This window comes from Carassius auratus, chromosome 37 (assembly GCF_003368295.1).
Source record: "Carassius auratus strain Wakin chromosome 37, ASM336829v1, whole genome shotgun sequence".
NCBI classification, from domain to species: Eukaryota; Metazoa; Chordata; class Actinopteri; order Cypriniformes; family Cyprinidae; genus Carassius; species Carassius auratus.
The window spans coordinates 7,018,313-7,045,729 of NC_039279.1; the positions used below are offsets into that span (position 1 = coordinate 7,018,313).

General features: G+C 36.0%; 1 protein-coding gene across 1 annotated transcript; it reads right to left on the reverse strand.

Annotated features, from left to right (window-relative positions):
* Nucleotides 1-1,686: 1,686 nt before the first annotated feature.
* LOC113056534 (tektin-3-like) lies at nt 1,687-7,259 on the reverse strand. The gene is made up of 7 exons (XM_026223308.1): nt 6,581-7,259; nt 4,413-4,496; nt 3,991-4,061; nt 3,671-3,814; nt 3,367-3,589; nt 2,329-2,483; nt 1,687-2,189 (listed from the first exon to the last, which is right to left on the reverse strand). Exons 1-7 carry the CDS (start codon nt 7,151-7,153, stop codon nt 1,973-1,975), a joined length of 1,467 nt encoding a protein of 488 aa, XP_026079093.1. The 5' UTR covers nt 7,154-7,259; the 3' UTR covers nt 1,687-1,972.
* Nucleotides 7,260-27,417: the final 20,158 nt, after the last annotated feature.

Here is a 27,417-nt window from a genome sequence, read left to right on the forward strand (position 1 = left end):
TAAACTGTGTAAAGTGAAACACTGCACCATTTCGCCAATGCCCAGCTGTGTTTGGACCACACTGAGATTCAAACTGCTACATGAATATAACTACTGTACACTGTACTGTTGGCAGAAATCATGGTCTAAAGTGGTGGTCTGTGTGTAAAACTCAATGAGAAGAAAACCGTGGGATCCAACTTCAATTTCAGGCACAGCTGGCCACCGGATGAGTCTCATGGGCTGGCATGGCCCACTCAGATGTTCTGTCTGAATGTTTTCTTTCCTTCAAACCATGAGAACCACACTTCATAAGGTAGTGAATGAAGCCAAGATGACAGTGAAAACTGGTTAGCTGGCTTTAAGACCTTCTCATAACTCTGCAGGAAGAGTTCTACAGATCCCGAAATGCAAATATAATCTGTAAGCAAATAGCCAATCCCTTCAGCAGTAAATTGCATACTTTATAAGGCCTCCAGAATCTCCTCTTTATGTCAACATCCGATCAAACAGAGTCATATTTGTCTTAGGCAACACATTCCTGCAATATTTCAAAGGTCAGAGTTGGGTATCTGGAACAGACTCTGGAATGAAACTCTCGAGTACTATGCTCCGACATGCTGAAATCAATACTCCTCCTGTCTGACTAGCAAACATCTGCGATTCTGAGGACCACTGTGTACTCCAGATAGGCAGGAAGCCATGATAAGAAACCTGAAAAGAAATCGGGGACTGCAATATCACTGAAATAGTCACTGAAAAGGAGAACTGATGTGGTGTTCTGTTAGCAGTTATTTGAAAACCAGAAGCTTGAAAATTCAGTCGACAATAAGATAAAACAGTGTTTCTGAGCAAGGAATCTGCACAGGCTTACTCAAGAGAAGCTGTTGCGCTCTGTCAGTTACTTTGGAACGACTTAAGTGCATCCTACACTGCTTCTCAGTTTTACCAGATCGCAGTTAAAATTCTGAGATCTCAATATTTAAACAAAATTCTAATTCAGTGTACAAATAATCTGAGCCATGCTATCCATGTATCTGTATTACAGCAATTGTCTCATTTGTGCTTATTTTTGCAGTATATTTCCTAAGGAATTTTATGCAAAATAATCTGAAATCAAATAAACCTTATGTCTTCTGAGATATGAAAGAGCAAAAATATTTACATAAGCATGTTTTCAAAAGCACACAACTCGTTGTTCTTACGCATGCACCAACATAGTCTCAAGTGCATCTTGTATTGTTATGCATTCATAAGCAGATTTTGATTTATGTAAAGAGTTTGAAATGTGTTTGAGCAGAACACCGGTGCATTGTTTACAGGAGCAAACATGTTCCCCCTCTGAATCAATAAACCCAAATGCTATATGTGTACTTCACCGTGAGTCTGCTTGCCTGTGGCTTCTGTTTCTGAAGTGTGTGTTTTTACTTCAGAGGAACATGAGAACTACAACTCCACTGTACTTTGGTGTACTCAGGGAAGTGTAGAGTGAAGGTCACTTTATCAGTGACAGCCCTTAAGTGGACCTCTGAACTAAACAAAAGCAATGGATTCTGTCCGATGTCTGCAAACTGTCAGAATCATGTCACACCTGAGCAGAAAACAAACCTGTTTACAATCTCAGATCTTAAGATCGCTGATAAACAGAACTTTGAATTTAAACTCGTCCAACTCTTCCATGTTTTCTTAACAAGGTTAAAAGGCATTTTTCTTTAGACTAAAAAGGGCAGTTCTTCTATTTTCTAGCAGTTCAGAGATTATTGATTTTTTAATCTGAACAGTCAAAGGTGAAGAGACAATCAATTCTAATCATTACAGTGTGCTTAACTAACAGACAGAGGTGAGAAAGGTGTAAAATGTCAGTCCACTTAATCAAGAGGACTAAGAAAGAAACTGTCAAGCTGTTCTGATGCTAATCTTGTAGTTTATCTTCTTAAAAAGAACATTTGAATTTAGATGAATGGTTAAGCAGCTTCTGGAGGGTCTGGAAGATTTATGTGTATCCGACTAGACGAGGAGTGCTGGGAAAGCTCTTCCTCATGCCCATGCATTTCTCCTGATCCAGGAACAGAGAGTTGGCTTTGACTGACAGGTCATGCTCCAGAGTAACTTTGGTCTTCACCAGGGTCTGGAGAGTGTTTTCAGCCTCCCTCAATCTCTCTCTCAGTTTATGAATGGTGTCTTCAATCTCCCTCACCTCTGTAACCAACCTGAGGAAAAGAGAGAGAAAGAAAAGGAGGTTTGGCATCTAATTTTTGCATCATTATCTTATATATATATAGAAAAGCAAAACATCCAAACTGTTTCTTGGCAAATATTTGCATTCATTGATATTTATAGGGCAATCACCTGTGATGAGGATTGTCTCTGCAGAGTTCGACGTTGGGTCTGCGAGACCTCTCTTCCAGACGTGTCTGGGCCACTTTAAGTGGGTTCTCTTTGTCTCGGATAGCCTTTTTTAAAGCTTCAATCAGCGTCTCGGTCTGGAAGATTTCCTGAAGGGTCTGGTAGTGGAAGCAAGAAAGCAAGAAAGAGAGTTGATTAAGTGACAAAGTCACTTATTCTCTGTGTCTGACTTCTCAACCCTTCACAAAGTTAAAAAGATCCAGCCAGTTATGTTTATTTCTTCTGTATATATCATAATTAACAGTCTAAAGCACTTATATCTGAAATTAGGCTGGTATGGTTTTATTCTGGGCAAAATTCCTACCCATCCACACAGCCATGCCAGGACAGAGTGAGGATAGAAAAATCAACCCCATCGGTAACTATATATATATATATATATATATATATATATATATATATATATAAAATAATAATAATATTTTTGCATTTAATAATTTTGGATTATTTGATACTTTCACAGTTTCTTAAAATTTCATTAGACTGATTGATGTGTCAGGGATCTGAAAGGGCTTTATAGTTCTCATTACAGCCCATCTCATCCATCTAAATTCATAATGGTAATAAAAAATATTCAGGATAAGGTTTAGTTACAGAGACATCTCTTACAGATACATGCACTCCCTCATGAAGACGATGTGATGTAATCTCATTTTGACCAATCAGCATCATGAATGATGGTTCTTTATTTTTTACCTCATGCCTCTGATAACAGCCGTCAAGGGCTTTAAACATTATAGACAGCTGACAGAGCTTCTTCATGCTCTCCATTAACCTCCTCAATAACAGACTCCAGTGTTTAGAGGATCTCATCTACATCTTTGGCATAATGGCATAAACAAGCAGCCAATTTATTTTGGGTCCTGTCCAGTCAAAGTGAAGCAGCAAGGAGGAAGTAGGATAGATCCTATTATTACTAAACATCGGGTGAAGAAAGAGTGGTTAATAGTCATGACGTGATGTTCAGCTTCCTGTGATTACCTTTGCTAGGTGGGCCTGCAGATTGTTCTTGGCATCTGCCATCTCAGAGATGCGGTTGGTAAAGGACACATTTACAGAGTTAAACTGGTTCCACATCTCATTTGAAGTGGCGTTGAGCAGAATCTCAATCTCATCACGCAGTTTGTGAGAGGCGGCGCGTTCGCTCTGAGAATGTAGGATGTTGTCGTCAGTGAACTTCGACCAGGAGTCTGGAAGACTGATACTGGTGAGACCATAAAGAGAGTATATTATAACATTATTAGGACGACCTTAACATATCCTGAAAACAGAGCGTAAAACTCACGATGGGTCCATGCGATCGATCCCTCTATAGTAGCTGATTCCATCAGAGGTGTTCCTGAGATGGTGACACCTATCATCAATTCTCTGTGCTGTGACCTTGTCACTCAAATCTCTCTCCAGCTCGTGCTGTGCTGCACGATTCGACCTGAGGATATTAACAAACATAACCACATGCAAATACGCCTTTCTCAGTTGTAAAACTTCAAATATGTTTTTTTTTTTTAAATGGACCATATGAATGCAAAGTTGTATTTTGGGGTTATTTTATTATTAGTAGTATAATTTTCTAACTATTTTTATAATGCTTTCTGCAAGACTCACGCTAGTTGAGCAATAGCTCGGTCTAAATGCCGCCTCATTCTCTCCTGACATGACTTAATCACTTCCACTTCCTGCAAAAAAGGCAAAATTAACTTTTGCAAATATAGAAATTATAACTTCTTAGCATTTTTTTAATTTATTTTAATGTGAGAAGAATTGTATAGAAGTTCAAGGATTCATTAAAGAGTGAGACATGAAACTATCAAATCTTACTGAATCAGTTACCTAGGGAAGGCTACTTTATACAATTATATGACATTTTTGACCTCAGAATGCCACAATTGACCAATCAGCATCAAGTATTCCAGAGAGCCATGTATTAAATTTAATGTAATCAAAAAGAAAGCATAAGCTTAAGAAAGCCCCTTCGCAAAATGATTGATTTACTCATATTACTAACATGAAGGCTGATGTCACCTCACCTTAATCAAATCTTTCTCTACGTCATCATGAACCAGATCAATGGACATCCGTTTCTCCCTGTGGAACAAGCATTCCTGAGAAACCTAGAAATAGAAAAGAGTGAGAATATATATTTTTTACATTGTTTATATATGTATATATATATATATATATATATATATATATATATATATATATATATATATATATATATATATATATATATATATATATATATATATATATATGATTATGTAATAGTATATATTTTTAAATGTATTTTATTTAATTTCATTATTTAATTTTATTTTATTTTAGAGTTTTCAGAATGGATATAACTATTGCTGCAGAGTAACAATAACTGATGACAGCGCAACACACAGGATAACACGTCCTCACTCAAAATGTGACAATGGAAGCTCTAGTAAGCAATTCCATCACTATGGAAACGTCTTCGTCTTGTGATCATTCTCGTGGTCGTTCCTGTGAGGTGTCAGCACTATTTTGGAACTCATTCAGCACACTTGTAGTCAGCATGTTTTGGTGTGGTTTCTAGGGAAACAGTCTTTACTGTGACTCAGACGGGTAACTCTGTAAAGACAGCGGTGGAACACATTGAGGTCACTGGAGATCTAGTGTGCTTTGTGCTCAGTCTGATAGAGTGTGTATATCTTACACCCCTCTAGGTTCTGTTACCAAGTGGTTTCTAACAGTGGGTCACCTGACACTCTACTGTGGGCTTTTCTGGTTACTGGGTCTTTAGCTAGATCATCGTGACCCTAATTAGGTGTGGAGCTGATAAAAGACCACTAGAGCTGTACCATGATAGCATTCCAAGCATGAATGAAATATTTGTTACAATAGTAAAAACAAGAAATGACCTTTAAATGTGTTTAGAGATGTAAAATGTACAGTTATGATGTTGCATTAAAAATGATGGTTTTTAATTTATGTTAACTTGGTTAAAGGAATAGTTCACCTTAACATGAATATTCTATCATTAATTATTAACCTATAAGACCTGCGTTTATATTTGGGAAAATAAGTAAAGATATTTTTTTGATGAAACCAAGCACTTTCTGACCCTGTATATAGACAGCAACAGAACTACCATGTTCAAGACCCAGAAACATAGTAAGGACATAATCGGTTCAACTTTAATTGTATGAAGCTATGAAGCATGCATCGTGGTACTCTATAAATTGTGGTGGACTCTGACCGTAAGAAAATTGTTGAATAAAGTTGTTATTTTTGTTTTCATTGCTCACAGAAAGTATTCTTGTTGGTTCATAAAATAAAGTTGAACCAATGATGTCACATGGACTATTTCAACTATGTCCATACTACATTTCTGGGTCTTGAACGTGGTAGTTCCCTTGATGTCTATGGAGGGTCAGAAATCTTGGATTTCAATACAAATATTTTAATTTGTGTTCCAAAGATGAGCGAAGATGAGGGTTAGTAATTAAGGACATAATTTTAATTTTTTTGGGTGAACTAAGTCTTTGGGCTCTATTTTAAAGATCTTAGTGTAAAGCGCACGGCGCAGGTGCACTCATGGTGTGTCCAAATCCACTTTTGCTAATTTAATCGGGGGCACATGGTCTAAACGGGGTGTCCGCATTCTCTTAATGAGTAATGGGTGTTTCTTGGGCGTAATGTGCAATAAACCATCCAGAGTATCATCTTCAATTCCCTTTAAGAACCAGTTGCGCTCGTGCCATGACGGATTTGCTATTTATCCAGTGGAATAAAGACAGAACAGAACAGACAGAAATATACATATATTTAATTAGCCTACAGAAAAATTCTTATGCATTGCAATCCTTTAATTTGTAATATTTATGTTTGTGTGCTGCTGTGCGTCCCTGTGTTTATTGAGCAGATTGTACGGTCTTTAAATAACAAAGAAAAAACATTGCCAGACTTTAGACCAGGTTTGAGTTGGTCTATGCCGCAATCTATTTTCAGCTCCTTAAAATAGCATTGCACCAGAACACACCTATTTTTTAGACCAGCACGGCCATGGGCGCACAAATGAACGCAAATGCATTTGCTAATTAAACGATGTGATGCTGGATGGAAAAATGCAAATTAAATTTATTGTTTTATTTATAATATATGTATTTTTTATATAATGATTTACATACAATTTTTACTTTTTTAAATGATTTATGAATTATATTACCTGCAGTGGCCCTTCAGTCTCAGCGAGTGCTCTTTCCAGCCTTCTTTTCACATCCATCAGTACTGATATCTCTGTCACCATGTTGTCTATCTCATGATTGAGCTCTGATCTCCAGAAGCTGATGTCGTTTAGTCTTTCTCCGATGTTCTTGCTGGTGGTGTCCTGAGTTCTACGGGTCATCTGGTCCTTATCCTGGATCATTCGGATCGTGTCCCTCCGAAGCCTTTCGGCACTGTTCCGGGAGGATTCGGACTCCCTGTAGTTACTCTGGTTGGACTTGTACCAGTCCTCAGGCATGTAGCGTGTACTGAGAGCTGTTCTGTTAGAGGGGTAGAACATGGTCTTGGCCCGGACTAAGTCCAAGTTTTCTCTTTGAAGGGCTGATACAGTCGGGATAGCGCTGCCACTTCTAAAGTACGAATTAGTCCTCCAGGGCATGTTTGAATTCTGGTTGAGGGTCAAGGCTGGTTGGTGGCTCCGATAACTGAATGCCGTGGTGGATATGGCGGGCAGGAAGTGGCTGGTTTTGGGCCGAGTGTAAGTGGCCATCTGGGTGGATCCAGTTAGCTCCATGTGTCAATTAATGAGCCACCTTTTTCTTGGAAAATACAACAGGGTGTGTTTTGGTGTTTTGAATGTGTACAGTCTCTTGTGGTTATTAATAACTACATGCCTGGGATGCATGTGTGTGTTATGGTAAGCGTGATTTCACCAAGTACAACATGTTCCTGGATCAACATCCTTGTTGATTCTGGAACAACATTACAATCAACCAATCAGAATTAAGATATAATTTTTCAGGAAATGTCAGTTTTAGGCAAAGAATCAGGATTAGGTGCTTCTACACCCCTTGTTAATCAGTTATAATTTCCCACTGATATTATAATAAAATATGGGTAGGGTTAGGTTTAGGGGTAGGGATTGGGTTAAGTCTGTATTTTTGTACAGTAATGTTGATCTAAGATCATCAGAAGACATTGATCCAGGAACATGTCTTACTTGGAAAAATCACGGCGACCTGTGTGTTATATGTGTTGTATATAAAGGTGCTGGTCATATAATTAGAATATCACCAAAAAGTTGATTTATTTCACTAATTCCATTCAAAAAGTGAAACTTGTATATTCAATTCATTCATTACTCACAGACTGATATATTTCAAATGTTTATTTCTTTTAATTTTGATGATTATAACTGACCACAAAGGAAAATCCCAAATTCAATATCAGAAAATTAGAATATTGTGAAAAGGTTCAATAAGACACCTGGTGCCACACTCTAATCAGCTAATTAACTCAAAGCAGCTGCAAAGGCCTTTCAATGGTCTCTCAGTCTAGTTCTGTAGGCTACACAATCATTAGGAAGACTGCTGACTTGACAGTTGGCTGTTCACAGAGCTCTGTGTCATAGCACATTAATAGATAGGCAAAGAGAAGGAAAAGATGTGGTAGAAAAAAGGTGTACAAGCAATAGGTATAACCTTACCCTAGAGAGGATTGTGAAACAAAACTCATTAAAATGTGGGGGAGATTCACAAAGAGTGGACTGCAGCTGGAGTCAGTGCTTCAAGAACCTCATATGCAAGACATGGGTTTCAGCTGTCGCATTCCTTGTGTCAAGCCACTCTTGAACAACAGACAGTTTTAGGGCACTTCATGCTTCCTGCTGCTGACCAACTTTATGGAGATGGAGATTTCATTTTCCAACAGGACTTAGCACCTGCACACAGTGCCAAATCTACCAGTAACTGGTTTATAGACCATAGTATCCCTGTTCTTAATTGGCCAACAAACTTGCCTGACCTTAACCCCATAGAAAATCTATGGGGTATTGTGAAGAAGAAGATGTGATATGCCAGACACAACAATGCAGAAGAGCTGAAGACCAATATCAGAGCAACCTGGGCTCTCATAACACCTGAGCAGTGCCACAGACTGCATGCCACGCTGCATTGCTGCAGCAATTCAGGCAAAGGGAGCCCCAACGAAGTATTGAGTGCTGTACATGCTTATACTTTTCATTTGGCCAACATTTCTAAAAATCATTTCTTTGTATTGGTCTTAAGTAATATTCTATTTTTCTGATACTGAATTTGGGATAAAATAAATAAACACTTGACATAAATCAATCCGTGTGCAATGAATGAATATAATATACAAGATTCACTTTTTTGAATGGAATTAGTGAAATAAATACAAGTTTTGATGATATTCTAATTATATGTCCAGCACATGTATATATAATTTAAAACTGAAGTAAAAAATTGCCCGTCACAATACTCAATACACACAATAAATGAAAATATAGATATCAGTATAAATATAAGTATAGATAATAAAGTAATTGAACTGAAATATTTGAATCTGCAATCTGTTAATCTTATATAGCTATCTGTTAATGTTATGAATGAAAGTTATTATAGCTTGTTACTTATAAGGCATTGGAGAACTTTTAACACAATGTTACTGACCTCTTAAAGAAGAAGAACATATTTAAAGCTCACTCGTTTGAAATGTTCTACTAATTTAGCTTTTATTTACGTAAGTACTAATACAGACAGTATGAAAAACTTGCCTAATTGCAAGTCGTTTTGAATAACATGAGGATGTTAAAGCACAAATTAAATATCTGAACATAATACTATTTGCATTGCAATGTTTTATCTTGTCCAAAATGCACCAAATTGGTTAAAAAAAAAAACAAACACTCAAACTGACTAAATAAATCGAGCAAGATAATCTATAAAAATCTTTATGCAATAAAGAGCAGTAAACTCACCTTGTGTCTGAATCTCGTCTGTCACTGTGCACCGCTGACAGGTGTATGCGCGCACCTGTGTGCAGAACAGTGGAGACCTTTGCGTGTGCGCGAGGGATCTCAAACGGTACTGCTGTGCATTATTGATAGACAAGCCCTTCAGCAGTGATCATTCCGCGAATCACTTCCCTAAGAGCTCAGTAGAAAGCACAGTTATCCAACACTACTGCTGCTTTAGAGGCAGGTAACCCATGGCAACCAAACACAATAAGCATAAACATATACCAATAAAGCACACACACCATGTACATATATAATGCATTTATGTAAATTGATGAGTATATACATATATATAAAACCAGGGTTCAATTATCTTTTTATGTACAGTGTATCTCTGGAACACAAAATGTTCTCTCTTCATGCTTTTCTGGGCACTTGGACCCCCTGATGAGTTAATGTACAAGTCTCTAAACCATTGAGAATACATGAGCTAGCAGTTCAGCAGGGTCAAAGTGATCAGCCTTGATGAACTGGGACAATTATTCTAACCCTTTGACGGACAGGATCATTTGGAATACTTTAATGCCATTTTGTGCCAAGCATGCTACTGAAAGTACAAAAATAAATGATTTTTTTTTTTTTATTATTTATCTGTAAGATTTATATTCATTTATAAACTGTGTTTTTCATTTGGAACAGTAAATAATAGTGCATATAAGAACAATCATTCTTAACTCTGCATTCAGGGCTGGTGTCTGAGAGAATCCCTGTGTATCTGGTCTAATGTTTCAGAAGTGATGACACATGAAAGACTTTCAGTGCTGCTTTTATTCATGTCTCAAATGACCATCAAACAAAACAAGCTTGGCACAATGACACCTGGATACTGTTTATGTGCAGAGAAAATAGTATTTTATTTGTGTAGGAAACACGACACATTTAATATTTCATACATGAAATGGGCTCAAGTTCTTGCAGCAGGGGTGTGGCACATCTGGACAGGAAACACACCTGGAAGTGTGAATGTAAATGTTGAGTGCAAAGGGAGAACAACCTCTGCTGACAATTGTAATGTATAGACTAATGTTTTATCCTGTCTAGAGGATAGAAAATAGTTATAGCATTAGTGGTATTTCAACTACAGCGTGCAGCTGGACTGAAGTAGGAATTTCTCAGTATAAAGCACACCCTCGAGAAACTCAGTACGGCATATATAAACATTAAAAATGTTTTGTCAGTTAACTTTTTTAATAAGGACATCATCATTAACATTATATACAAACATTATATTTAAAATAATTACTTAAAAAAAAGAAATAAAATGAAACTATCATTATATTCTAAACAATAAATACAATTATTTTCAATAAATAATGTTAAATACACATCCCAACAGGAAAATAATTGTTTTTAAATGTTAAGCATGTATATTACTCACTCACCAATGGATCCTGAATGGGTGCCGTCAGAATAAGAATCCAAACTGCTGATAAAAACATCACAGTAATCCATCCAAAATCACAAAAACTATTATTTTGACCAAAAGTGACAGTTTAAAGTAAAAAGTTGAAATCTGAATCCAAAAAGATCTGTAGCTACTTTTGTTTCATCACAACTTTAATAGTCGGATCACTAGAATATTAATGTTAAGTGTTGGCAACCATCAAATTCCATTGTTTTGCAAAAAAAAAAAACCCACACTGTCATGGCTACCATTATTTGTACACATGTTTATCTTCCTGAATGGATGCAATCTGAGCTATGAATCAGTGAGTTAGGTGAGAGGACACCTTCTAATTATTGCATGGCTCTCAATACCTTCACTCCCCCTCCATGAGGATGGGTTACCGCTGCCTTATCAATAATTCATTCAACAGGAAGAGAGCACACTGAGCAGTTTACCACAGTATAATCATCCGTGTGTCTTGCTAAAGATCAGGCAAGATGTGCACAAATGCGTTCAGGACTGAGGCTGGGTGTCGGGTGTTTATCCTGCACTGGGCTTGTGTCTCTTAGTTCTGAAGAGGGTGTTGACATGTATTGACTCATGCAAAAGGAAAATCGCTTTGCCGCTGAAGTCATTCTTTATGGCCTGGAATGAAACATGTGGGTTTGTTTTACTGTGGAAGGAGGGAAGAATAAAAACCACAGTGAATTTTTAGTAGGATTATGTAAAAAAAAAAAAAAAAAAAAAAAAAAAAAAAAAAACATAAAAAAATAAATAAATAATATAATTTGTTTTATTGAATTTAAATTAATTTATTGATAAATTCATCGATTTTCCTTGGACAAATTAATATTATTAATTTAACTATTTATTATTTTACTACTGGTAAAGTGGGTGGTTTAGAATTTAGGAACTAATATCTAATAATTAAATAGTTCATAATAAGTTAATGAATATACATTAAATAGTTATCTGTGTTTAACTAATGTGTTTTCCAAAGTGCAACTTTGCTCACATTGTTGGAAGTTGCTTGTACATTGTGCAAACCTACAGTAAAGTATACTGTTATCATAAATTAAAATTAATTGAGTAATAAAGTGAAAAATTGTTTTCTTAATCAGTAATTTGTCTCTTTTTATTATTTTATTTTATTTTTATTAAGAAACTTTTTTTTTTTATTTGTTGCTTAACTGCTTAAATATCAGCCTCAGCTTTTTAATGCAATGTTTTGGACTTTTGTTCCCTTGCTCTCTTTGCCAACAGATCAGAGTTCCTCAACTTGTGCCCCTCAGCCCGAGCCCCTCTCTGTTATCCTGCTGTGGTTTTCTCCCTGATGTCTGTGTCTTTGATAAAATAACACTACATGAATTCCTTGTTAGGCAATCCAGCCAACAGCCTACAACAGGGAAAGAATAACCTCTTCTATTATCATTATTATTATTATTATTATTATTATTATTATTATTATTATTATTATTATTTCAATGTGGACATTTGATGAATCGAGTGTTTGTGATGTGAAAAATTGTTTTCAAATGATAGTAAAAAAAAAAAAAAAAAAAAAAAAAAAAAAAACTGTTGAATTTGTTTCTCTTAATTGCAACTTTATGTCTTGCAATAGTAACTTTGTCCGATTGGGATTTAATATCTCACAATGAGACATTTATATATTTTAATTAACATTAAGAAATAATGCAGTTTGAGATTTTGCTGCTGAACCACAGCTTCTCACCACGTGGTCTAATATCACAACCGTCGGTTTTCTGTGTCAACATTGTAAGCTGAGATTCAAAAGGCGTTGTGCCAGCGATCAACTGTATCACTCAACACACATTCTGACGTACACACACACACGCACACACACACGCACACGCACGCACACACACACACACAATCACACAAACACATGACATTGCCTCTACCCATTTTGAATATAACCCTGTAAAGGCAAGAAGAACAATCCCACAGTTGATGTCCGTTGCTCTTCAAACTATTTAATAAGAGCAAACTCCTCCCCAGTGCCCATGGGCTTCAGCCTAGAACGTGAGTGTAACTTTAGAGTATCCCATATTTACCCTAGTACTGCGTTTCTGGAGGGTCTGCTGTGTACTACTACATGCCACGAAAGCGTGAGAGGACAAACCCATTTTACGAATGCTATGGAGTCTTGCAAAGAGTATTGGTTTTCAAACTGTAGAGTTAAACAGATTGAATTGCGGGCTTGTTTTGTGCAAAATGGAAATCTTTTTTTTTTTATTATTATTTTTTTTATTTCTTTATGTAAACATTCACTAGATGGATGTCTTTGACATTAAAATAAGTTCAACTTAAAACAATAAATAAATATTGATAATCTTGTTTTTTTTTTTTTTTCTACTGCTCTTTGACTTCCAAGTGACTGTTTGTTTTTAATATTTTTTTTATTTTTATTTTATTTCAATGCCTCAGGTCTCACTTTTTTGCAGTCCTCTGCACTGCTTTTCCATCATTTTTTTTTATTTTATTTTTTATGTGTGACTATGGACGTGTTTGATGGTAATAATGTTTTGTGCAGTGTCTCGCAAATAACATACAGTAGTGCCCTAAAAATATAGCTCTCAAGTTAAGATAAGCTCAACTTAAAAAAAAAATGTGAAGGAATGTGATTTGTTTTTTTTTTTGTTTTTTTTTTGTTTTTTTCATTCCACTTCCCAGTGTTTGTACTGTTTTTTTTTTTTTGTTTTTTTTTTACTTGTATCTTGAGCTGTATTAAATTGACAGGAGTGTCAGATACAAACTGTTACATGCAAAACGGATATTAATGGATAAACTGCTGTGCTTTTATTGTGAATCAATGCTCTCGGAGGGTTGGGATGGTTTTCATCTGGCTGGTATTCCAGAGGATCAGATGGATTGAGAGAGAGAAAGAACCTGATGCTTGATCACTACAATGACGGCACTGCAGGCTTCAGGTTTCCATGCTGAAGAGGCTTTGATGGCTGGTTATCTGAGATGAGGTAAGGATGGACATTCCATCTACATTCCTCCTCATTACTGGGCCATAATTCACCTCTCCCATGCACCCTTACACAGAACACACATAACAAATGAAGTCTGGAAGTACTTACATAGAGGAAGAGATGCTATTTACTATCTAAACACCATTGAAATCCAGGAACATTGCATCAGGAAGGGCATGGTCAGGACTGTAATAATTTGGGGAGGGTCTGTGTTTACCTTTCCTCTCTGACTCCATCAAGTGTCAGTCACGGAAGATTGAATATCCTGCTTTGTTTAACTAGTGGCCTCCCTTTCCTCTCTAGCTGTATATTTATTCAAACTTGCATGACATCAGTCGTGCAGTTTCTTTACTGATGATCAAGAGATTGAGTTAAATATTTCCAAATAACATCTCTGAATTAGGGATCTTATTGACCACATGGCAACCATAGTTTCCTGACTGTTGCCATTGGCTGCCATCAGTCACACCAAACAGGAGAGTAACCGAGGCATTAAATCTGATTGGCAGATAGCAGCCCCCTACTGAGACATAGGCATTTGGAATATAATTTGTCTTTAACAGTATGTTTAACAGTGTATGTGTGTGTGTGTGTGTGTGTGTGTGAGAGAGAGAGAGAGAGAGAGAGAGAGAGAGAGAGAGAGAGAGAGAGAGAGAGAGAGAGAGAGAGAGAGTGGTTAGAGAGAGAGAGTTGCTAACTGAGTGTTGGGGTCTATAAGAAAGTAACATTATCATTGTTTCATTCTGCTTTCTTAATGCTGACAGCCATAGTTTTATGTTTATTTTCGGGTTTATACATTACATGGTAATAAAAGCAAGTAAATATGGTCATACTTTATTTTAAGGTCCAATTTTAGGACAAAGTTTGCCTGGATAAACTCATTATTTGCTGCGTACTAATGGTTGGTAAGGTAATTGTTCAGTTTAGATATGGGGAAGCATTCTGAATAAGCCATTAATATGTGCTTTATAAGTAATAATAAATAGCCAATATGCTAGTAATATACATGCTATTGAGCAACTAGGAAATAGTGAGAATTGATCATTAAACTAAAGTGATACTGTAAATATTTTCCAAATAATATTTTGATTTTATATTTAGGATATACAAAAAAAAAAAAAAAACGTATCTTAAATTATTTTTGGATGAAATATTTATTAAATTGTGGAATAAATGGAATCAGTTTTAGAATAAAATCATGAATACAATCATGAATAGAATCATACGGTGCATGTCGATCAAATTGTACGAGGTCAACAACGACAGTCAGTGCATTTGCTTTATATTTTGGGGGTGTTTGCTTAAGTCGAGATAGGATCAGCATTTGGAAATCCCTGAATGTCTCAAATGGAAAACGTGGCGATGTGAGAAGCATTCTAAGTGACTTTTGGAATGTCTAATGTTGAATCATGTGCTATTCAGATACTTTACTGCCACATTCTAAGCCTCAGTGAATCTCCTCTTATAAATATTCCCAATGGGTGTTCACTTTAATGGCAAATAGAAGCCAACGCTTATCCCTACTTTGAGGAGGGTGCATGGTCCTAATTAAGGTTTATGTAGATGAAAGTACATTTGTTATCTCTTTAGCTCAATCCTTTCGGCAGAAAGGTTATCGCTGGCAAGCAATGTGCTCATTAGCGCTCCTACTTTGGTTCCTGGATTAAAACAGGCCTCTGTCTAGTCCATCATTCAGTGTTAGGATGGCCAATAGTAGAAGATCAAAATACACCATATTTGAACTGAGAACACTGCTTCTTGGCACAATCCAAATCCTTCTTCTGTGCTTTGCTGATGTTGATATTATAGGCTAGAAGATGTGCATTTATATAGAGGTGGGCCATGAAAATCACATCGCCTTTTTTCATATTGATGTTGCAGATGTTTTATTAAACACTTTTGGTGCCTACAGTGAATTTTCCACAGTTAAAGGGATAATTATGTCTTCATGTACTGCACTCATCCTCGTCAACCCCAAACATACTACAGACTGCATCTGTCAAGCTCCAAAAATGACAAAGACTATCTCACAATGATTTGTTTATTTTAATTGTGTCATGTATTCATTATAGTTTTCCGTTGTATTTTAATTTTGCCATGTTCAAAAAATAACAAAGCTCAATCAATTAAATAAAAATAGAAAACTGCTAAATGACATTAAAATCAAAGAACTGGACCAGTTGAGCAGCAAAAGTTACAAAACTGCCTAAAAGGGGTCAAATGATGTTGCTAAAAAGAACATTATTTTGTGTTTTTGGTGTAATGCAATGAGTCTATGTGGTTTAAGGTTAAAAAGAAAAAAACGGTAGAACATTATTTTACAGTCCTGTTCCTCATGTACATACTATTTACTTATTATAGTAATTACAATAACTATGTAATAACTAGGTACTAACCCTAAACCTAACCCTACCCCATGTAGTTACCTTGTGTTACTAGAACTTTCTTAGATAAATAAACTTTAAGTACACGTACTGTATAATAAAGTGCAACCAAAAAAAAACATTATTCTACATTTTTTACAAAGCACAACGTTCTGAAAAGCGAAGTGTACACTGATTGGCCAGCTATCCAGTGCGTTGTGATTGGCTGAATGTTACACCCCCTTTCCATACTTTGATTCTGTGTGTCCCAGTGCGATGAGACAAAACCAATAAAACCCATTACAAACGAGATATTTGTTGCATCCACTTGGGACATAATATATATATATATACATATATATATATATATATATATATATATATATATATACATATACATATATATATATATATATATATATATATATATATATATATATATATATATATATATATATATATACATATATATATATATATATATATATATATATTCGTTTTTTTTTTCATGGAGGGAAATGCTAAATGGTTATTGTGGCTCTTGTGTGAAACACTTCACAAACCACAGAGTTTACCACGTACCAAAGTGTTGTACAGTTACAAAAATATGAACTATCATAAGGAAATAAAACAAAATGAAACTTACATATTAAAAATACATAAATACAGTAGCTTTACATATGTTAATATTGCATATATTTCAAGATAAAAATATATTCACTGAACATATATTTATGAACACCTGAATGAAGTGAACAATTTCAGTTCAGAAGCAGATACACTTTTCAGATCTTTAACTCACCAACAGAGAAAAATGTAAACAGAAACAGGTTGAGAGAGTTTGACAACAGACTGAGAAAGGAGCTAGAGATAGACGAGATTAGATGGATAGAGATGGATATCAAGCATAGACAGACAGAAACCACCACACATGTCTGACAGCACGCTCAGGCTGAAGAGCCAGAGTTCCTGCCTGCTGAGCATGAATGCAGGGCTCTGTTCACCGTCCCAGTCATCACATTCCTTCAGAGCCACATGGCCCAGTGGAGGAGAGGGCAGCAGTCATGGAGCCTGGCCAGGATCTAACTTACAATACATCCAGTCTGCACACAGGCCTGCCAACAACCCCGTCATGCTCCCAAAATGTCACAGCTCATTGTCCGGCGGTTTGTCTCTGACGTAGGTGTGAAGAGCATTGTAGCCCTGAGGGATCACTTGGTCACTAAACACTCATTATGGATTAAACTATCATGGTAAATGGTCGTTTTACCAACCGGAACAGACATTATATTGAGAAACTTGCAAAGCTATAATTAAAACATGACGATTCACAAGGCAAAACACAGTACAATAGTGTAATAAAACAGACAACATGTAAATTATGTACAAATATGTTACAGCTGCTATTTTACCTTATAGAACAAGCTACATATAATTCCGATTAATGTTTTTTTTTTATGTATATTTTAGGAAACAGAATCTCATTCTCACCTCTGTTTCATTCTCTGTTTACTATCACGTGTACAGCATTTTTATGCTTCTCCTGGCATGTCAGAACTTTGTATACCCTGAAACCTGCTCCTCCAGCTAAGACAAAAAAGTATGTGTAGTTACACAATGTAGTTTAATGCCTTTAAGCGCCCTTTAAATGTGTGCCTTAATCCCTCCATAATGTCTCATGCATGGGTGTTCCTCCTAAAAACAGATTTAGCACACTGAAGTGGATAAAATGCTGAATGGATTAGATTTTGGAGCATTATAGGGTGTGTCCATCCTGTGCTACTGTTTCCATCAGCTGATTGAAGAACATTAAAATGAGGAACAGTAGTCTTGTTTTGCCAGTGCATTGCATCAAAGTCATTTTTAATTGTTAGGAAATCAATGCCCTTTCCCTCTCTGGTCAGGGAGTGTTACTACACTGTTTTGTGGCAGACAGGAAGGGTAACTCCTTGTTTTAATCTCTGGAGTTCAGCCAGCTATGGAAGGAGTGAGTCATCTGGTAAAATCGTATATAAATACACTCATAAACACACACAGAGAGAGAGAAAGAGAGGACAAGGAGCGGTTAAATTGAGATCTTGGAATGATTTATAACCATACTGTACTATATAATACACAGATGTTTCTCTGGTACTATTACATATGACAACTGTTGTTGTTTTTACTGACATAATCATAATGAATCACACTGCAAGAAAAGGTATCGCTTAGTTCAATTCGACATCAAATATTGAATCGGAGAATCCAAGTCAGCGATAAAAAAAGTACAAATGCATCATACAATGCACCAAAAAAAAAAAAAAAATCTTCACTTCTACTCCGTTCCTGGAAATTATCGTTAGGTGGGATTTGATTATGTGACTTATGGAAGTATGTAACTGCGAGCGGCCCATCAGCAGGTCATGTGTACTGACTTTTCTGCATGGGCGTTTTCTCTCTATATCTAGACTGGTGGGTTGATGTGACCGTGTAAGGGGTGTGAACTGCTCTCTCAAATGGATATGCTCTGAGTACATGAGAAAACTATTAGATATGTAAATGTGAGTAATTCTGGCCACATTTTTTTGGGCCTGAGCTTTGCAATACAAAATTCATGGAAAGCACCAAATTGTCTGTGCATGAATCATGAGAAAGTGGGAAGGGGCAACTGGGAAGCATAGAAATTAAAATAGCTGAAAACTGGCATTGATGGGCCTATAGACTCAGTTTTAGGTCTCTGACTGGTGTCTGCAAAAAACAACAACAGACGTCTCTGATGAGCTGCAAATCAACTGGCAAAGACGACTTTGTACATGCATGGAAACATGCCAATTCTTTAATACATTACAGTTAAACTTACAATATAATCATAGAAAAGCATAATAAAGAGAAAAGAAAAGCATAAAAAGGCAGAGTAAAGCCTCTTATATTGTTACAAAAATTTATAACAATAAAGCAGAAAACGTGATTTCCACAAAAAAAAAAAAAAAAAAAAAACTTTTCTACATTGATAATAATAAGAAACATTTATTTGACACTGAAGACTGTAATAATGGGTGCTGAAAATACAGCTTTGGCATGACAGGAATAAATGTCATAAAAATAAATAAATAAATAAATAAATTCTAGATATTAATATAGAAAATAATTTTTTAAGTTGTAATAATATTTCCCAATATAACGGTTTCACTATTTTATTTATTTATTTTATAAATAAATCCAGCTTTTGTGAATGTATAAGAGACATATTTAAAAAACAAAGTCTCAATGCCCCCCAACTTTTGAAATATAACAATTAAAAAAAAAAAAAAAAAAAAAAAAAAAAAAAAATATATATATATGTATGTTGTTGTACCTTTGCAGTTAATGGGAATATTAATAACTTTTATGTTTGATATTAAGGACAGTTTTGTTACTTGTGCGAATAAAAAAAAAAAAAAGGGAAATAAAATAAAAATAGCAGTGAGTGCAAATATTTAAAGCCTTGCTGATTGTTCAGATATTTTATCTTTAGTACAAACAACATATTTTTTTACACTTTATTTACACTTTGTATTAACAACACCCATTATTACTGCCACTGATGCTGCTTGTTGCTATTTATGCTTGGTAATTTCTAACAGTATGTTCTGCAATTAGATAATAGCAGTATACTGGATAATAATAGTACAATAGATTTTTGTATTGTGCAATTTTAGTCATGAAGCAAAACCAGTGCAACAGCAGAGGTGAGTGCTGCCAAACTGTGTTCACTGGCTGACTTCAGCATCAGCAGGCACAATGAATCATGGTCTGGTGCTACAGCTTGCTCATCCATCCGCACGCTGGCCTGGACGGCTGCCCAGATTAAACCAATATCACAGACTGCCAGTTCGTGTCAAATTAGAGTGCAAATGAGTATGAGCAGAAACAAGCCACAGATTAAAAAATAAAAAATAAACAACAACAACAAAAAAGTTCAATTAAATTTCAGCAAATTTGTGACACTAATTTGACCTCAGTGGATTAAAAAATATATACAATTTGTACTGAAAATATGATTTCAAAATGCCAACATTTAGTGGTCTCAGACATTTGGACCTCACTACATGATATACTGTTTTCAGTTTATTTTATTTCAGTCAATTCAACTAAAAATATTTGTTTGTCTCAAATGCTACATGGAAAAAAACTCAAGCTATAAATGTAAAGAGCTCTGTAGCACATATCTATCTCCACAGGCCGGAAGGTTAGAATAAGATTCCAGGCAAAATAAGATTCTCTCAGTCAGAAAACTGACAACAATTATCTGGAAAGATTCAATTCTGTGTGAAACACGCTCCATTTAAGCCAGCCCTCCTCTAACGCTCTTCAGTTATGGTCAAAATCAAATCCAAAAAAACTAAAGGACAGGAATGTCCATATCTGTGGTCCAGTAAGGGGACAAAACATTTGAGTCTGTCTCTATATACAGGGTGATATTTTCCCAGTCTCTTCACCCTTTCATCCATCCGTCCACCCCCCCAGTCTGTGCGTCTGAAATGCCATGTGTCTCTGCTCGAGCAGCTGTTAACAAGACTGTCCTTTTCCTATTGCATCTGCACCATGTTGTCCGGTAGAGAACAGAGCTCCTCTTTCAGCCAGAAGGGAGGACAGAATTTAGAAAGATAGGGTTGGTTCATGAAAACAGTGGATTGTCTCTCCATCCCAGCCTGATACCGCTTTCTCTGAGGTGTCTGAAGACTGAAGGATGAGTGTTTATGAGGATAGTCAATGGCAGTTAGGGACAATTGTAACAAACCAGATTTCTCTGAACGGCAACAGTCTGAACGGATGAGTTTTACCATATGCTCAGTAGATATCTGTTTCTGTCACAGAAAAAAAAAAAAAAATGTTGCATTATATATTACATTAATAATAATTATCAGTCATCGTAAACTGTGTAGCTGAAGGGAAATCTTTTGCCGTTGCACATGGCTGACATGCCCAGATGAACTCTGTGGAATATATCAGAGTGGTGTGAGATCTCCGAAACCTCAAATGAACTCTGTCATCACGCGTTACTCAGAGAGACAGAGAAGCGTGATAACGCTGAAGAGCACAGTGTCAGAACTGGCCAGTTTATACTTCTAGTTCAGTGAAGGAATTCCACCCACATAACAGGAATTAAAGTGAAACAATCCTCAACTGAAAAACAATCTCTTTCTTGCTTTCTCTATGCTAGAGTGATCACCGTTCAACAGACAGCACCAGTCCCGTCTAAACTCAGTCAGCTTCAACCAACAATGCAAAAAAAAAAAAAAAAAAAGGTCCATACTGTACTGCCTTCTCATCCTCCTGCCGCAAACACTGATATCATACCATCACCCTTCATCGATCACGGTGAAATTCTGTCTATGTGCATATCCACTGTCTTGAAATTAGATGCAGGACACCAAAATTAATAATTCTGTTTAGGCTTGTCTTCTGTCCAGCTTTGTCCAATACATGAGCAGCCATGTTATAAAAAAAAATACAAAATAAAGAGAGAGAACGGGAATGAGGAAAAGAAAGAGGCCTTTGAAAGAAAACCAAATAAAGAGACAAGTTGAATGATGTGCATCAAACTTGAGCAGTCACGCACCAGCAGGGGACATAGCCGGCCTGTTATCACTTTTCTGTCAAAGCAGAGCAATGCTTAGTTTGTCAGTGATCCAGGATCTAAGTGGAGACATTCTTATTGTCCCAGACAGAAGGAAATTGAGCAGATTCAGTTTGACAGGGCAGAGCTTGCTCTCTGGTTCTCTTAGACACGAGGAAACAGGAACCTTTTGGAGAAACAGGGAAAACTGTAAAGCATACATGGTTTGAAATATTAAATCAATACAGCAAAATTGGATTTAATCATTTTATGATAACATTATATGATCACCCCTATCCTCAAGTCATACTCTTACTATTTCTGTCCCAACATCCTTTACCCAAGCTCTGTTAACTGGCAGGTATGAGCAAACTATTTTAACACATAAAGCATTCTAAAGAAAATACAATGACCTCTGTGTTTAATTTGCGTCTTTAGAGCAATCAGAGTTTAAACAAACACTGCCCTGGATGAGATATTTTCAGGATATATTACCCCTTAATATATAATTTCCTGATTTGCAGACCAGTTACACACTCTTAGCTCTCTGTTTCTTAAACACACACACACACACACACACACACACACACACACAAACACTCACACACACACACACACACACACACACACACACACTAATGAGAGAGAGAGAGAGAGAGAGAGAGAAGGCCACACCATCACTTCCAGCTTACAATCCTCTTAGCTGCTTTAAACAGGGAAACAATTTTGTAATGTCATTCTATTTTATACACATAATCTGATTCCTGCAAAACATTTTCCATTGATTTCAGCTTCAGCATAGCTACACCTTTTTCTAAGGTCATGAAGGTCATGGACATTGACAGTGTCTAACTGATCTCAGTACAGTAGTTATAGTGGTATCTGCAAACAAAGACAAAACTAATGAAGTGACACATTGTACCAAAACATTCCATTATACTTCATCTACATTCAAAAAAAATAAAATAAAAAACAATTAAGTGATTCATATTGTGCATCGTATTATTTAAATAAGTGAATCATAAAGTGAGTCGCAGCCAGTGAACTTTTCCATTATAGAGTTTACTAGTTTATTATTAATGGATTGTCTCATGTTATACACTTATACACATAAAAGCAATGCTGCATGATGATGCTGTATAGTTTTGATTCATCCTAGTAGTAGATACCTGCTCCAGTATAACAGTTATAACACTTTTTATAGCTTTTAATCTCTAAAGGGATGATTTAGACAAACTTTAGAGCCCTCCATTAATATTCAGCTTTGTATAGAAGAATTAATAAAATTAAAACTTTTTAAAAAAGTATGTTTGTAAAACCACTGCTTTTGAATGCATCGCCTCATAGACTTGATTTCCAATGTAAATTATTGCTACTTTTATTTATACAAACTGATGGAAGAATCACAAGCATTGACTTTGGTAATCAATGGCATGGCACAGTTTCTGTTCACATATCTTAAAAACATTATTTTAAGAATATACTTCTGCAAATTTTTTGCATCTGACAGTTTGTACAGTGAACAACTCTTGCATGCTCAGCAAATGCTGTTTTGATATTTTGCTACGACCATTTCACAAGATAAATGTACTTGCTGGAAAAAGATTCCGGCTCTTATTTAACTGGACTAGAATTTAGTAGATGGAAACTTGAGCAGAGATTGCTGGGTTTATGGACAATTCTGTACCGCTGATGGGACTCTTGGATCTATAAAGAGCCTGTGGCACAGAGCTCGCTTCATTTCTCCTCGTTTCCTGTTGCCATTTCAAGAGTGTTCTCAGGTTTTCCGAACCTCTGTTGTCCTGTGCAGAATTACAGAGGAATGATGTTTCAGGATGGATATTGGCCCTAAAAATAACCAAAATGAATGCAGCTTTTATTTGAGATAGAAAGGTTAATGGAAAAACTTTCCGGAAGAAAAAGAGGACACAGTGTGCAGCCTGGTTACAATATACTGTCTGACAGTAGCCTACTTTTACACTTTTTCAACAGAGATATGATGACAAAGAAGCCTTTAGAGTTTAGCTGGAAACCAAAATTATACGAAGTTTATGCTATAGCCACCTGCAAAATACACATCTTACATGGGGCATTCCTACAATACATCAGGTTTCCGTCATGTCTTAAAATACAGAATAAGAAATCGGAAAGATAAACTGTAAAGATGAAAGTAAAATTAGTTTTTTAGCACTAATACGTAAACATCAATTCATTGTAAATAATTTCACTACTTTTGTTTGAGTGGATGTTGCCTTTTTTTTTTCAAGCTAAACTACCAAAATTAAATATTTACTAAACATGAATATTTATTTGAAAGTTTCCAATATTTATTTAATTCCTCGTTTTCTAAATATTTAAAAATGACAGGATTAGATATATTTTATAAATGTGTATCTATACACATATTTTTGTCTGAATTTTGATTTAATTAGTAATAACTAAACTCCCAATCCCTCACTGAGCAAAGCCTAAACTGATCTCTTTCTATCTTGTTTGGTTTTTGGTTTCTATCCTGTTGCGTTTCATTTTGTTAAAACGAATGTTTACGTGCCAGAGCATATCCCTGTTTTTTTATATAAGGCTTTGAAAACCTTTTATAGAAATAGTTCCTTAAATTACAACACAGTCTAAACGCTGAAAAGGAACTATATAGCAGGAAAAAATAAATCCACTTGCACACCAAATTAACATCTAAGCAGTAGAAATAAACATGAATATTTTATATTAATATTAACATGGATGTTTGTCCTGTTTCTGCTTTAATGCCAGAGGCTTTGGGAATGTATATGGCCTCTGGTGGCTGCTTCAGTAACACCCATGGCATCCACGGCACGCAGGACAAGGCAGGTTCCACCGCTTAGAAATACACCCATTAGACAAGGCCTAAATTCACTCTGCAAACTCCCCATCTCATTCCTGGGAGAGAGTGGTGAGCAGCATGGTTGATATCTACTGAATATTATGCATGTGAATGTTCTGAGTATCAGTGCTGATGGACTGTGGTGTGTGTGTGTGTGTGTGTGTGTACACTTGTCTGTCTTTAAGCCACAGCTTGAAGATTGGGTGAGTGGTACATGAGCCTGCCAGTCTCTTCTCCTGCCGTCGGTCAGGAATCAGGCCCTCCATTGGCCGAGCTGTCGCCCTGTCGTTGAAGGGTAAATAGATAAAACAGGCCATATGGGTCATGAGAGACAAAAGAAGAGCAAAGCTAAACACAAATGTAAAATTAAGTTACTAATACTAACAATTAAACAAATACAAAAAAGCTAAGAAAACAAAAAAAAAAAGCAGCAAAGCCAAATCAAATAAAAGCACATTACACTTCTACCTTGCATGTACTATTTACAAAAATAACACTCTGGTATATGAAAAGCATTCCTGAAGGTGTGTCAGTACATGCCAAGTGACAAAAGCCTTCCTCATATTTTGAGTGACACCCTGATGCATTCCGGTGGTTCGAACAATAGAGCATGACGCTAGCAACAAGCCATGGGCTTGATTTCCAGGGTAAGCATGAAAAAATATACAGTGTATACCTTGAATGCAACGTCAAGTGCTCTGGATAAAAACAACTGCCAAATATATGAATGTAAACCGATCAGCCTGTATCGGAGATAAGTGGTACATAAAGGAAAGAAATATTGTTGAGAAAGTAAGAGCAAGAATTTTCCCAGCATATAGAACTGCAGTGTAGTTCTTGGCATCAATTCAAGCTCACTACTGGTCCCCGATGAGCCCATAGTAACTTAAAGGTACAGTGGAGATGCACAGGGCTTTAAAGCCACATGGCTCTTGATTACCCTCAATAAATGCACAGAGATTCTGCTTAAATTCTCAGTGGCTTATTAAACAAATAAAAGAGCCACGGACCACTGTGTTTACACATTTTGGTGTCATTTCTTGACATTGACCTGGTACAGGAGAAAGGATTTTTACATTGCATCAGCTTAACTTTTTATTTATATGAACTTCAACACCCAACAACATTGACAATGTGCAATCTGAAGGTCGTGGTAGGTATATCATATTATAAATAACTCTAGTCCGGATCTGGTGAAAACAAATCTAGTGAGGTAAGAGTAATGCTAGTGATTAAGTGTTGTTTTAACTATTTTCATCTCCATTTCCTGCTTAGGAGGCTATAAGCGGCATCAACATCCCTGTTTACTATATCCACTCATATCCTGGCAACACTGGGATCCTGTGAGCTGATGGGAATGTAAATATAATAAACACTCTTTACAGTTAATGGCTCACATGACAGTGAAAAGTCATGACTCATGTGTGAAGATGCTTGCTCTCTCTCTCTCTCTCTCTCTCTCTCTCTCTCTCTCTCTCTATATATATATATATATATATATAATGCAGCCTGTTTCAGTTACTACAAAACAGTAGGCAGTATCCAGTTAGTAAGATGATATTCCATTTTTAGAGTAGCCTGTTTAATGTCTGTCTTTTCATTTTCGAAAACCACAGGTCACTCCTCTCCATGTGATATGTTTGATTAGCAGCTGCACTGCTCTGTCTTCCATACGCTATTATTATGGTGACAACTTAAAAAGAAAAAAAGAAAGATAATTGGCGCCCTCTGCTGGCGTCAAGTAAATTATCTTTCTTTTTTTCTTTTTAAGTTGTCCAATGTACAGTATGTGAAATATTGATAATTAGATATTAAAAATCTCTGTAAACACATAAGTGTCCCATAAGGCAGTGGCTCCCAATCCTGGTCCTGGAGAACCCCAACACTGCACATTTGAGATGTCTCCCTGATCAAACACACCTGATTCAACTCATCAGCTCATCAGTGAAGACTCCAAGACCTCAAAAGTGTGTTTGTCAGATAAGAGAGACCCCAAAACCGTGCAGTGCTGGGGTTCTCCAGGATCAGGATTGGGAAACACAGTCATCAGGTCATGAAAAGTTCGACACACACTTGTGGTTATCATGCTCACTTGAACACTAGGCCAAATACAAGAAAGACGTCAAATAAGTAATCAAGTGGTCAAGTGCAAAGATGGCAAGTGTGGGTATTTGGACAGTGCAACAGTTTAAGAAACAACAAATGCTGTACAAATTATAACAGCAGGAATGTTTGATAAAAGGGACAAACTATCACAGACTTACTGCTGCAAATATCTGCCTCCGCAGCTTTCGGTCTTCTCCATTTCTGAAGGAATACCTCTCCAGAAACACCACTGGGATGACTGCTTCCTTTACATCTTTTCAGCTAAAAATAAAAATAAAAATAATAAAAGAGGGGAGAGAAAATAAAATTGAATTATATACAGAATGTTAATAATGATATGTGAGCATAATATTTAGATATAAACTGATATGAATGAACTGCAAGATTAAAAAATAAACATTTTAATTATTTATTTATTTACATTTGTTTTTTTTTAATTTACATTAAAAGGTATTAAAAGCATGGTAACGAACATATGATTACTGTGATATTTGTCATATAAAAGCACATAAAAACACTAACATTACAGTGATACAAACATAGCTGGTTTGGTGATTATTGTATTGTTGTATTGATTATTAATATACCACAGTAAAACTACAGTTATAGTTACTAATGACCTGTTTACTGTGTTTTAACTTCACATTTCATTTATTACTATTGTAAGTGTCGTGATTACCATGATTTTACTACAAATACAACTTACATAATTGAACCTGAAATTAAT